At 40.7% G+C, this 14,008-nt stretch overlaps 1 protein-coding gene across 11 annotated transcripts in view; it reads right to left on the reverse strand.

Annotated features, from left to right (window-relative positions):
• The window catches only part of evi5b (ecotropic viral integration site 5b), a 47,106-nt gene that overhangs the window by 6,856 nt on the left and 26,242 nt on the right, over positions 1-14,008 (reverse strand). For 10 of the 11 annotated variants that reach the window (XR_004658041.1, XR_004658042.1, XM_034882541.1 and 7 more), the window contains 15 exons: positions 11,291-11,515; positions 11,067-11,141; positions 10,833-10,958; positions 10,583-10,726; positions 7,854-7,943; positions 7,491-7,588; positions 6,602-6,662; positions 6,451-6,504; positions 5,411-5,443; positions 4,859-5,011; positions 3,966-4,097; positions 3,613-3,753; positions 3,325-3,483; positions 2,338-2,484; positions 352-447 (listed from right to left, as the gene is read on the reverse strand). Coding sequence is in view for 9 of the 11 variants with exons in the window: in XM_034882541.1 (XP_034738432.1) it covers positions 352-447; positions 2,338-2,484; positions 3,325-3,483; positions 3,613-3,753; positions 3,966-4,097; positions 4,859-5,011; positions 5,411-5,443; positions 6,451-6,504; positions 6,602-6,662; positions 7,491-7,588; positions 7,854-7,943; positions 10,583-10,726; positions 10,833-10,958; positions 11,067-11,141; positions 11,291-11,515 (1,734 nt within the window). In the remaining 2 variants the exon portion in view is untranslated. The remainder of the gene's footprint in view (positions 1-351; positions 448-2,337; positions 2,485-3,324; positions 3,484-3,612; positions 3,754-3,965; positions 4,098-4,858; positions 5,012-5,410; positions 5,444-6,450; positions 6,505-6,601; positions 6,663-7,490; positions 7,589-7,853; positions 7,944-10,582; positions 10,727-10,832; positions 10,959-11,066; positions 11,142-11,290; positions 11,516-14,008) is intronic. The other variant, XM_034882545.1, reaches the window with a different exon arrangement.

The following is a 14,008-nucleotide window of genomic DNA, read 5'->3' on the forward strand; positions in this document are numbered from 1 at the left end:
CAGATTAAGATTCTTTTATGTTTGGCTGATGAAAATGTGTCTTTTTTTCCCCCATCAGAGCCCTGACAACAAACACAACAACCACTGTAGGTCTAATTATATGTAGGGAAACCATGACGGCAATAACTGAGAAACATACTGACTTACCAAACCGTCCTCCTTATCAATGAAATTAATAATATAACTCAGCTTTGTCTGTACACACATTCCTGGATGGGACATTTCTCTCTATATCTAAACAAACTTTAAATATGTTTAATGTGGTTCGCAAAGGAGTTGAGGAAATGTAATGCTTGAGACAGAACTGTGATGTTACAGAAAATCACAACAAGTAGTGTGTTGGGATTTCACCTGAATCTCAAGCTCTGAGATCTGTTGCTGTAGTTCAGCCATAGCAGCTATGTTGTCAGCTTCCCGCAGCCTAACTGCCATCACCTCTTCCTTGCTCTGCAGAATAAAGAAAGCAGCAAAAGAAGCTAAGAAAAGAAGCTTTTTTGTTTTTAAACAACAGCTCTTCTTAGGTGTGATGCTGAAGGCCATTATAAAAACATTTATTTTACAACATTTTAGTATCTTCTATTCTTTTTTGAGAAATGGTGCTGTGCTATATAAAAAAACAGTTAAAAGATATCTAGCAGCATCTGCAGACCCATCAGAATGAAATACTATTACTGAGAACAGAACAAGTTGCTTCCTCCTTCTGAATATTGATCTCATCAGGACGCAACAGAGCAGATAAAAGAAAGCAAGACATCTCAAACATTAAAAGATACATAAAAGCTAAGCCAACTTTCTTCCTGATCAGTAAAATATATATACAGTACAGGCCAAAGGTTTGTTCACACCTTCTCATTCAATGAGTTTCCTTTATTTTCATGACTATTTACATTGTAGATTATCACTGAAGGCATCAAAACTATGACAAAACATGTGGAGTTATGTACATAACAAAAAAGTGTAAAATATCCGAAAATATGTCTTATATTCTAGTTTCTTCAAAAGTAGCCACCGTTTGCTCTGATTACTGCTTTGCACACTCTTGGCATTCTCTCGATGAGCTTCAAGAGGTAGTCACCTGAAATGGTTTCCCAACAGTCTTGATGGAGTTCCCAGAGATGCTCAGCACTTGTTGGCCCTTTGCCTTCACTCTGCGGCCCAGCTCTCCCCAAACCATCTTGATTGGGTTCAGATCCAGTGACTGTGGAGGCGCATCTTACACAGCCTGGAGGTGGGTTTGGGGTCATTGTCCCGTTGAAAAATAAATGATTGTCCAACTAAACGCAAACCGGATGGGATGTTGCTACAGGATACAGTGGTAGCCATGCTGGTTCAGTATGCACAATGTCCCCAGCAAAGCACACCCACACCATCACACCTCCTCCTCCATGCTTCACGGTGGGAACCAGGCATGTAGAATCCATCCAGTCACCTTTTCTCCGTTGCACAAAGACACAGCGCTTGTACCCAAAGATCTCAAACTTGGACTCATCAGACCAAAGCGCAGATTTCCACTGGTCTAATGTCCATTCGTTGTGTTTCCTGGCCCAAACAAATCTCTTCTGTTTGTTGCCTCTCCTTAGCAGTGGTTTCCTAGCTGCTATTTGACCAGCAAGGCCTGATTTGCGCAGTCTCCCCTTAACAGTTGTTCTAGAGATGTGTCTGCTGCTAGAACTCTGTGTGGTAATCAGCTGGTCTCTAATCTGAGCTGCTGTTAATTTGTGATTTCTGAGGCTGGTGATTCGGATTAATTTATCCTCAGCAGCAGAGGTAACTCTTTGTCTTCTTTCCTGGGGCGGTCCTCATGTGAGCCAGTTTCGTTGTAGCTCTCGATGGTTTCAACCTGACTTCTGCACAACACAACTGATGGTCCCAACTCCATTTATAAGGCAAGAAATTCCACTTAATAACCCTGACAAGACACACCTGTGAAGTAAAAACCGTTTCAGGGGACTACCTCATGAAGATCATTGAGAGAACACCAAGGGTTTGCAGCGCTATCAAAAAAAGCAAAGTTTGGCTACTTTGAAGAAACTAGAATATAAGACATGTTTTCTACTTATTTCACACTTTTTTGTTAACTACATAACTCCACATGTGTTCATTCATAGTTTTGATGTCTTTAGTGATAATCTACAATGTAAATAGTCATGAAAATAAAGGCAACACGTTTGATAAGGTGTGTACAATCTTTTGCCTGTCGATTGTATATTGTCCAATTGTACATGTTAAAGAAATATTTGAATGTTTTAATTGATTTGTATTATATTAAAACAGAGCTATAGTAGTTTCCCCCATGCACAGACTGCTAAGTGTTGCAGAACAGCAGCAGCGTTGTACCTTGCACTCAATCTCAGCTTGTCTCCGCTTGATCTCTTGCAGTTGCACATTCAGATCTTTATTTTGAACCGTCAGTGTTTGTACACACTCCTGGAGACAGCGACTGTCCTGCTCTGCCCGTCGCAGCTGGTTGCTGTGAATCTGATTCTGTTTGAGCCCATAAAAAAAAAAAAATCCATATTTTTTACTTTTTTAAACAGTCAAATTAATCCAAAAAGAACTAAGGTTCAAAATTGGATAATGAGAACTGCCTGTACATGTAAAGGTGCCCTGCCAGATGTATTTCATTACTTTGTGGTAATGTCTGAAGTTTTACCATGGATTGTGTAACATTTTTGTGGAAAACATTTCTTGGTTGCCTTACTTCAAGCAATCCTAGCATGGTATAGACAGCCTGCAGGATGACTCCATTTGTGCCAGTTCTCGTTAATATTCAACGAGCAAAGCTGCTTGACTCTGACTGGCTAAGAGCTAGCCAATGAGCGCCTGGCTATCACCATTCATTACCCAGTACAACTTGGCAAGCTCATAACTGTCCAGCTTTTGTAATTGGCCTGATTTCGCCTGTTATTTCTTTTCAGTGGCTAAAGCTGACAGAGGAATTAGCAGTTAATTTCACATTCAAAACATAATACGAACACATATGGACCTAACATATTTCAAAAAATGCAAGTAAAAACGGTTTTGTGTGGCAGGGCACCTTTAAGTTTCTGAATTGTTTGGAACAGATGAGTGCTGCCATCTGAAGGATGCTGTGTGACCATACAGAGATTTTTCAATTTTTGCAGCTCATTCACCGTTAATTAGACAAATTCTAGATCCACCTCACTTTTTAAAGTGTCCGTACCAAAGTATACTTGTAATTGGCTATGATAAATGACATCAAAAGGACAGCAAAGCTTAGAATCTAAAAAAAGAGCAGGACAAAACGATTAGCAAAAGAAGAAATCAGCTTTACCAGGTTAATGTGGTTTGGACGCATCTGACCTGTGTTTCCAGCTCCAGCATCCTCTGCCGTGTCTCCCGAAGCTCTGCCTGGGCCTCTGCCTCACGTAGCCTCACACTCATCAGCTCGTCCTGCAGCTCACTCAGGGTATTCTTCCTGGGGCTGTCTTTCCAGCGACCAGCAGTGCGTGCCAAGTGACGCTGAGGAGAGATCCATCACATTCAGTTCATCACATTTCACAAAATGAAAACTTCCTTTTTCCATTTCACACACGTGGGCATTCAGCTCTTTGATAATGTATTGACATGCATTGACATGTTGGTGCTCACCTGCCAGTGCTCTTCCAGGTCTCTGACTTGCTGTCGCAGCTCTTTCAGGCCTGTCAGAGCCTCTGCCTCTCTCAGCTTCACCCCTATCAGTTCTTCTTGAAGACGTGCCACATTGGTGTCATCTGGTAGTGATGTGTTCCTCTAGGTGTGTAAGAATTACATGTTTTAAAGCTTTAGCAATTCACTCACCGGCCACTTCATTACAGGTACACCTGTACAATATGATGCAATCCCAAAAGACAGCTCTACCATAAATTCTAATTTTACGAAGGTACAATGATATAGCCTAGTCATATAATATTATTGTATGTTGGCTTAGATTTAGGCAGCACATCATGTCTGAGGCAACACACCTTTTCCATATCCAGGATCTTGTCTTGCATTTCCTTGAGAGCGCACTGAGACTCTGCCTCCTTCAGCCGGGCCTGCACAAGTTCTCTCTCCAGCTGCAGTACAGACTCCTCGGAGTACCGAGGGGCTCTCTTCTACAACAGGACATGTGCATGAGCACAGACGACACAGCAAAGCTACAAATGTTGATGCTTGTGTGTGCTTAATGTTGGCACTTAAGAACTAAATAGTCAACATCCAGTGAAATAAAAACAAAAATAATTCCAATCCATCAAACATGCTCAGCTAATTTTCTTCTTGATGAAAATCATAGAAATAGAAAATACACACACCAGTGCCTCTTTCCTCCCCACTACAAATAATTCAACATTAATTGCAACTGACAACAACCATTTTGCCTTTCACATTACTAATTCATAACTGCTCATTGAAAAGCAAGATAGCAAATTATGTAAAACCTTGTAATGTTTGCACATTATCATCTGGAATCCAACCATCAATAATTAAGAATGTTAGGTCAATGGATATGCAACGAGAGGATTCTGTGTACAGGTTGCCATGTGTGAAATGTACCAGCCTGCGAGACAACTGCTTACAAATTCATGAATGCAGTTCTGAGAATGCAGAAGATTGTAACTGGTGGCTGAACTGTGTAGTACTCCGTGTCTCAATTTGAATTCATGCATGCCAAAACAGATCATTACCCACAGTTGATGTGGACAGTAAGAAAAGCCCTGATCGGCTACTGCTTGGATTTTGTTGCAAGGCAATATGTCAACAGGTCGAGGTGGGGGGTGGGGTCCTCAAAAGTCTCAACGCCACAGTTTCTGTCACAGACTGTGCCGGATCTGAGCCAGTGCAACGTGCCAGCTGGGGACTCCGTAGCCCTCCTTACCGCTTGCGGCTGCTGCTGCTGCTGGAACTGCCTGATGGTTGTCTTGGCCTGCTCTAGCAGAGCACTGGCCTCTTCACCTTGCTGTTTGACTGTGGCCAGCTCCCGCTTGACCAGGTAGTTCTCCTCTGCCTCCTGAGCTCGAGTCACTTGTCCCTTGGGACATAACCAACCGAGGAGGGGTGGCGTGAGCACGACAAGAAGTAAAACGAGAGGGCGGAATGGGTGGGCAAATCAGAGCAGAAGATGAGGGATTGGGTTTTCTAAGGACATGCTTAACTCTAACGAGATGTGATTTATATTCTGTTTAGCTTTATTCAGCGTGATTTGTGATTCTCTCACTTTATGCCACAATGTGGTATTTCATGCACTTATTCAACAATCAGTTATCAAAATCTGGTGTAGCTCTTAATTCAGAGAATCATTAATGTTAATTAGATTCTGTATTATTACTGTCTCCTTCATTCTGCTAGTCAAAGCATGCAATGCTAAGGAGAGAGAAGGAAGAAAGGTGCAACATGAGTAATTTGGGTAAAGAGAAAAAAAGGAATATACCTGGATCAATCTATCTGCCAAGGAAGCACTTTCCTACAAAACAGAAATATTAACAAGGGACAGCAGAGAGAGACAATCCAGAGGACAGTTTAAAGCACACAAATAGAACAATTGATTGTTGTAGAGAAGAAATGCAATGTTCATTTCCCAACCAGAAATGTTTTTTTACAGACTGTAGAATCATGTTTACATTCAGGAGTAGAAAAGGAACATTGCATGCAGGTGTGGTTGAAAAGGTGCAAATAAGCTGGTGACAAAAAAATATATTTAAAAACAAATTAGGCGGTGCTGATAACAGTGACAGGTTTTAGACAGGAAGAAGCACAGGACAGGTCTAGTAATAGCAGAGTGAAGAATGGAAGAACAGCACAATAACAGTGTAAAGTAGCTATGTGTTGTTAAACTGAGCAGAAGCTATGGGCTTTGGTGTGGTTAATATTAGCATGTGAAGAGTTAAAAAGGTCCTGGGAGTTATGTGACAGAGATACGTCAGAGAGCAGCCGCCGCGAGCTGGTTTTGCGTAACAGACTTATTTAGATTACATTGTTCCTCCCTGCAGGCAAACATGGCGTAGCTCTTGCTATCCATGGCAGACCTCATGCATGGTGCCTTTACCTGACAGACAAAAAGTTGCAGAATGATACAAACAGTGCAACTTGGCATGCAGTGCTTTGTATCAACTTGAACAGCATCAAGCAGCTACTTTCACATTCCAAACTTGGCTAATTACAGTCTGCTTCAGTTAGTGTCTGTTATTTGAGCCACACAGACAGTCACAATAATGACACCAAGACAAGTTCAAATCCAAAAAAACTATCTTTTGTTTATCTGCAATTAGAAAATGTACCATACTGTACCAGTCAACCAGTGATGGTTTATCATGAGAGGACTTTCAACTAACAGAGCCCAGTTACACTGCTTCATTAAAAGATGCATGAGCAGAAAACTGGATGGGTTGATTTACTGTTGATGAGCAGGGAGCATTGTCTGACTGTTTACTCGGTTAACGGAGGACCTGTGACAGACACTGCTGCACTCACTTTCTCTAGTGTGTCTATCCTCTGCTTCAGGAGCCTGTTCTCTGTCCGCAACCTCTGCAAAAAAAGAATTTGACACAAATTGACATTAAACAAAGTACGCATATGGGGGCCTTCAAAACATTTCTTTCAACACTCAACTATCTTCACGCACCTTTATTTCCACCTGCTCCTCCATCTCTTTAGTTTTTATTGTAGTGTATTCTTTCTCTAACCTGAAAACATTTCACAGACATTCAGTAAAGACAAAAATATTAAATGAAGATAATAAAATCTGTCTAACGTGGGCTGGAGTACTTTGTCTCGCTTTGCTAGACCTTCCTCCGCAATGCTGCTTGAGGAAGGTCTGACTAGTCCACACAGCATTCTCGGATGGGAGAAAAACGTTCTCTGGTTCATTGGCCTTTCTTTAAACCAACCAATCATCATGGGCGGCGCTAAGCACTGCAGGACTAAGCACTGCAGGACTCTGGGAAATAGTAGCGGGAAGGAAATTGTTTTGGTGTATCGTGTTGTTTTAGTTGTCAAACAGAAAACTCAGATTTGACAGATCAAATCAGACTAGCTAGCTGTCTGGATTACCCTACACAGATCTGAGGAGCAGTTAATCATAGTCCTCAAAAATCCACCGGAGTTTAAAATTACAACAGAAACAAACCAAAATATCAAAATAATTTTCGAGAAAAAGATAGTTTTCCAAACCATAATAACAACAAGCTAACTAATACAATGTTTATATGTTTTGTAGCCTGAATTTAGTAGGCTAAATGCCAAGTAGGCTAAAATCTTATGAGTCTCAAATACAGATGTTCATCACAAACTCAGGATAGGCTGCTGAATAATGTATTGAAGTCATGACGGAAACTTTTATATAAAGTTTTTATGAAATAGTTACAGAAAACTTTTAAGTTTAATTGGAAACTGAACGAGGGAACCCAGAACAATAAAGATCAATGAATTGCAGTCAATGAGATTGGCTTTTTTAAAATGCTTAAGCAAAAGGAGAGGTTGGTAGATGTGGATGAATTGAGTGCTGTGCTTACTTTTTCATCTTCTTGGCGTTGTATTTAACTTGATAAGCAGCCTGGATGACCTTATCTGGCCCACTGTCAAGCTGGTGTGGGATGACCCTCTGAAAATGCTAGAGCAGAGTAAGGAATCAGAGGCAGGAAAAATGCCACATAGCCAGTAAACCTGCTACTTTCAAACAAGTATGCACTCTGATGCCTTAGTTAGGTGTTTGAGCTCAAAACACTACATCAAACGTCAACATGTACACAGGTACGGGTTGGGATTACAAATGTATCAATTATCTGGGTGTGGTGGAGGTTCCTCCCTTTCAGACCAGACATCTGACAGCATCTGAGCTGCTTGAATGACAATGTCATGGTGTCATGGTGCTATACCTGCAACATTCCCTCCATGTCAAGCTGGATGAGATCAGTTTGGTTCATCTGAAGGATGGCTAGTCCCACACGGAAAACTACCTCCAGACCCTGAAGAAAGAGATCACCAGTAATGACTGAGGAGTAATATTTTGAAAAAAAAAGAAGAAAAAAAAGAAGAAGAATACAATTAAAAAATACAAAAAAAGCTATGTTCATTGTGCTGGGAAATCTTATTTAAAATGCATTTAAGAACTTAAATGTTGTTACAACAGGGCTCGAGGGAGTGATGAAGCAACTCACAGTAACAGTTAAATATGGGCTGTAGTGTTTCGGTTTTCTCCAATAGATGGTGCAAATGGATAACCTTTCTGAGACAGTTAACTTCTTGTAATCTACAAATGTATTTGTTCTCAAAGTAGATTAATCTCCTCAATCTTCTACGCAGTAGAAGAAATGTTAACCTTACATATGTTCTAAGTTGAAACATTTACTTACCGTTCCTTTTTTAGATTTCCCAACTGCATGTTCAGAGATGGGAAGTAACAAAGTACAAATACTTTGTTTGTGTATTTAAGTAGATTTTTCTGATATTTTTACTTTACTACTTTTTTTGTGGCGACTTTTACCTTTACTCCTTACATTTGAACATAAATATCAGTAATTTCTACTCTTTACATTTTAAAAAATTGGCTCGTTACTTTAGTTTTGTACAAGAGGTTTTGTTGTTTGGGTTCTTCACCTGTTATGGCGTTTTTCGACTGCTGGTAACAGCTCGACTCGCCCCAACTCGCCTCGTCTCTACTTGACTGGACGCATTCTGCGTCCATTTTCCATTGCAGATTAAGTAACGCCTCAGCGGGGCTGGTCACCATAGCTACGCGTGATGATGTAATTTTCAACGCACCTCACAACACCATGTCGGCTACTTGCTACAGCCAGAAGACATTTTTTGTTTCAAAAGAAGCTGAAGAAAGCAACAAAAATCACTGCTGAAAAAAACCAGGAGTTTGGGAATTCCGACTGAGTTCAGACGTTTACATGACTATTGTTCGCCGACACAAAAGGGTAAGTTATGTTTCCTGGTAACGTTAGCTAACATTTGCATGTGTTAGGTGTCTCGGTCACTTTTTGTTGCTATATAAAGTAAATGAACTTTAGCAACCATGATTACACACCAAAACATGTATGCTGTGTACCGTTTGTGTTTCAGAGCATTAACGCTTTGCAAAATCGCCGCCGCAGACCGTCTGGTGGGCGTTCGATGTACAACTGGTGAAATCTCTGTTTCTGACCCACTTTGCTTCGTATAATCTTTATGAGAGTCATGTAGAAGCTTATGACCATGACTGGGATGCATCTGGGACAGCAGAGCCGGTGGGGACACTGCCCCAGGGTGCAGAGGAAGAAGAACGGAATGTACGGGAGGGTTTGATGCGCTACTTGTCTTGTTTTATTGAACAGTTGAAAAGTGAGAATAGTGCAGGGAGTAGATAATCTGTTAGTATTTTTTTTTTTTTTAACGTTGTATTTGTTCCAGACACACACTTCGCACTCTTTTTTGCTAAAAACGCAGTGATTCGGCCGACCAGTAGTCTGCAGGTTTCCACGTCACGTTTTGGTACTGCCTCAGCTCACTTGGAACCTCGACTGAGGTAGTACTAGATAAAGTACCTGGTAGCAGTCATCAATCTAATATGATGGGAATATACTGTACGTTGCACTTGACGCACCACTAAGACGACTCGACAGATTTGGAATTCTGCATTCATTTTGCAGCAAATCATTGTGGCTTGATGGTGCTAACAGTTGCTCAGTGGTAGAGTGGTTGCCTGCCAATCGGAAGGTTGGGGGTTCAATCCCTGGCCCTGCAGTTCAATGTCGAAGTGTCCGTGGGCTGAAGGACACTGAACCCCGAGTTGCCCCCGATGCTGTGCATCGGAGTGTGAATGTGTGTGAGTGTTTATCTGATGAGCAGGTGGCACCTTGTACGGCAGCCTCGGCCACAGTGTATGAATGTGTGTGAATGGTGAATGTTTCCTGTAGATGCTATATAAATACAGCAAATTTACATGTAGATTCTTTTAAATGTTAAGGGGAAGATTAAAAAAGAGAAACTGGATCTGTGAATTCTCACAAAATCACAATTGAACTCAAATGTTGCTGCTCAATCAGAATCTTAGTAACCTGAAGTCCTAGTCTCATATAGGCCTATTGACAAACATCCATTTAAAACGTAGCCAATGGCATATAAAGAGCCTTTTTCCATGTCCTCTGAAGTTACTCAGCTTGCACTCTAGTAAGATATGTCTGGTCCAGGTAGCTTTGTCATTTTCAAGGTTACTTTTACTTTTATACTTTAAATACATTTCCAAGCCTGTACTTTGTTACTTTTACTTGATTAAAGAAGTTAAATCAGTACTACTACTTTTACCAGTACTTCTACTTCTACTTGTACTTCTACTTAAGTACCGGAGTACGTTTGCCGTCTCTGTGCATGTTTGACATTTTGTCTGAGGCTATTAGCCACAGTGACAGAAAGTAAGTGCAGCAGCAGGATAATGTTCAACCGTTTAAAGACAGACATAGACCAGCAAAAGTGAAAAGTGCTAAATAAAGTGCTAAATAAACAGAATGACAAATATGCTCAGACTCAAATTATTTACAGACTTATACATGTAAGAAGACACATGATATCATTCGAAGCAGGTGACAGCTCGTGAGAAAAGCCGCAGTTCTTTTTAACTGACCTCACACATGAAGATGTCAAACATCCTTGTGGCGACGGGCAGTGGGAAGGAGGTGAGGAAGATGGTAAGGAACCAGGAGGAGGCATACATGGAAGTGTGAAAGCTTTGAGCCTGGAAATGCATATGCAGCTCGGGGAGTTGCTCCTGCATGGAAATACGGATTCACACCATTACCAATGTACATGACTACATTATGAGTAACTGTCATCAGCCCTTGAGATAGTTTTACATCCAAGAATGCGGTCTCTACCTGGATCATACTCTCAAACTGGTACATGCAGAGTCCAAGCTCAGCCATACTGGGTTTGAAGAGCTCTCGTAATCTGTAGTCCTGCATCAACTTCACAAACACACAGAAAGCCTCCTCTTCTGGCATCTAGAAAAATAACACGATAAAAGCAAACCTCAAATCTGTCAAACTATTTGTGGGAAGCTGCTGAATCAGTGTGTTTGTGTGCATGTGTGGTTAGGATTGGATTATTACCTGCATGAGTAGCAATCCTACAATGAAAGCACTTCCTTGACAATAGCCAACTTCACGGTCAACCAGAGAATATGCCTGAGGTAACAGATTAGCTTTGGATGAGTCTCAGTGAAGGTTGTACACACTTTATCATAAACACTAAATACCTCTTTCAGTTATCTGTACACATGATTATCAGTTTATCTGCATACAATCATGTTCCTCAAACACAAACAGAGACTTACCTTCATAACATTGAAGAGCACTTCCTGGCCCAAGCTGTCTTTCTCCTTAAAGAATTCATGTTCGGGATATGTGCGGGCGATGTCTCTGCGAATCAGCTTCTCACAGGGTGATGTCATCTTTAGGAGTTCTGAGTATTGATCCTTGATGGGCATATTCTGGGCGTTGCACAACAACTGCCACACTATTGCCCGAAAGTGGTGTGGAATCCCTTTTCTGACAAGATCCTGTGACACCAGTGTAAGAGAGTAAGCATATAGCTTCCTGTGAGACTTGCATTACTTACAACAGGATACAGCCAGGAGCATAATTTGTTCTCTAGTATGTATTTCCCAGTTCAGCACAGTGTGCACCTTTTAATAATATGATTTCCAATGACAAATATAATCTTGTCAGTGAGGCACTTTGTAGTGTGATTTTTTTTTTACATACATTTCTGCTGACACAATTTGATTAAGTAATTTCCTGTGCTGACAGGGAACACTGGTCTTTCATGCTGTGATGGGATCGTGTGTGTGTGCGTGCATCTGGTCAGCCCGGGGTGCATCTGGAGCATAGGTCCACCCACACAGGCTCTTAGCAGGGGACCTCTCTCCTCGCTCACAAATCAGACGACAAAGCAATCTTTGTACTAGTACAATGCACTCATCTCTTGACTGTGTCTGAACAAAAGCTGTTTTCTGCACACTACGTAATGCTAGATATTATGAAAGGGATCAATGATTTTAATGTGTCATGCTGTTCAGAACTTATTAGGTATACTGTAGATGTGCAGGAAATATTTTGAACATCACATTGAACCAGATCTCCACCAAACTACATACATTTAGCTTCGGCAGTAGTAAGTCTCGATAAAATATAAAGTATTGAAAGTTTGAACACATCAGGGGTTTTGCTGACAAGGACAGAAAAGTCAAGGTTCCTTCCTTTGTGCAACAGAAACTGGGTTTCTTTGTAAGCCAAGGGGAAGAAAACACATTTTGATGATTAACAGCCTAGTCTAGTTGCAACCAACCAGTCATTACTAAATCTGTTAAATAATATAACACCCATTCATGTTCCCAGGTCCTACGCAACACTTCCCCATTTACACAAAAAGTGACAAGAAAATCAGAAACCTTGCCCATGCAGAAGACGTTCCATTACGTTTGCATATGGCTTTATCAACAGCCACACATATGCATCAACAGGTTGATGAAGAACACATGTCCACACTTGGATTTGCGTGTGAATGGATTACAGACTTTAAGTGTAACCATTCATTTTACCGATTATTACCATCAGTTATATTAAAAAACATATATATATTATTTTTAAAAGTAATTAAAGATGTTTGTTGCATCGATACATTTTTTTTTAAATAGGCTCGACAATATCTTAGTTATCTGGTAGTTAACTTGCTAGTTCCAACACAGAATATGCCAAGCAGATTCACAGCTACCTTGGAGTTTGATGCGGTGAAGACAGGACATTAGCTTCACGGAAAGCTGTCGGTCGGAAGCGGTTCCAGGAAAGTGGATCCATGTCTCCACGTCAATTCACGTAACTTTGTATATAATCATGCCGCACAATTCCAGCAAAATGTGGGCAGTGTGAACACATCACTAGAGAGTAAGAATCACCCAGGAATTACCTAATTACCTGGTCACCGTGATCAATCCCACCTTTTGCAGTTGCACGTATGGAAACTACAAGCTCCTTGATGAGTCACTGCCATGACTTCTGCCCATTATCAAAATGTTATCCAACAAAGTACTTACCAGGGTTTTCTCTTTTTATGTAATAAGGTTATCACAAGACCTCATAGAGTAATCATAGAAACAAGCAAACTAAAATTAGCTTTTTAATGTCAAGAACTAAAACAACAAGTTCAAGGACAACACTGCAGTGTCAACCAGACCAAAGAAAGCAGTAGAAATTATTTTATGACCAAGTAAACATTGAAACAGATATGGTCATTGTAGCATTCATGCCAGAGATTGATACAAATGCTTGTGAAACATATGTGTAACAAGAGTGACCTTGTAACCTAGATTTTTATTTTCTTACAAAGTTTAAAGCTAGTGTTTTATCCAAAAAAGTTAGCTGGGCCATCTCCAATGCTTTTCCTGTCTGTTATGAGAGAGCCATATCCAAAGGTCTCTATAATGCTATCTGCCTGCAGAGATTACAGTGAGGAAAATAAGTATTTGAACACCCTGCTATTTTGCAAGTTCTTCCACTTAAAAATCATGGAGGGGTCTGAAATTGTCATCGTAGGTGCATGTCCACTGTGAGAGACATAATCTAAAAATAAAAATCCAGAAATCACAATGTATGATTTTTTAAGTATTTTCTTGTATGATACAGCTGCAAATAAGTATTTGAACACCTGAGAAAATCAATGTTAATATTTGGTACAGTAGCCTTTGTTTGCAATTACAGAGGTCAAACGTTTCCTGTAGTTTTTCACCAGGTTTGCACACACTGCAGAAGGGATTTTGGCCCACTCCTCCCCACAGATCTTCTCTAGATCACTCAGGTTTCTAGGCTGTCGGTGAGAAACACGGAGTTTGAGCTCCATCCAAAGATTTTCTATTGGATTTATGTCTGAAGACTGGCTAGTCCACGCCAGAACCTTGACATGCTTCTTCAGAGCCACACCTTGGTTATCCTGGCTGTGTGCTTCGGGTCATTGTCATGTTGGAAGACTCAGCCTCAACCCATCTTCAATGCTCTAA

This window comes from Etheostoma cragini, chromosome 9, assembly GCF_013103735.1.
Source record: "Etheostoma cragini isolate CJK2018 chromosome 9, CSU_Ecrag_1.0, whole genome shotgun sequence".
NCBI lineage: Eukaryota > Metazoa > Chordata > Actinopteri > Perciformes > Percidae > Etheostoma > Etheostoma cragini.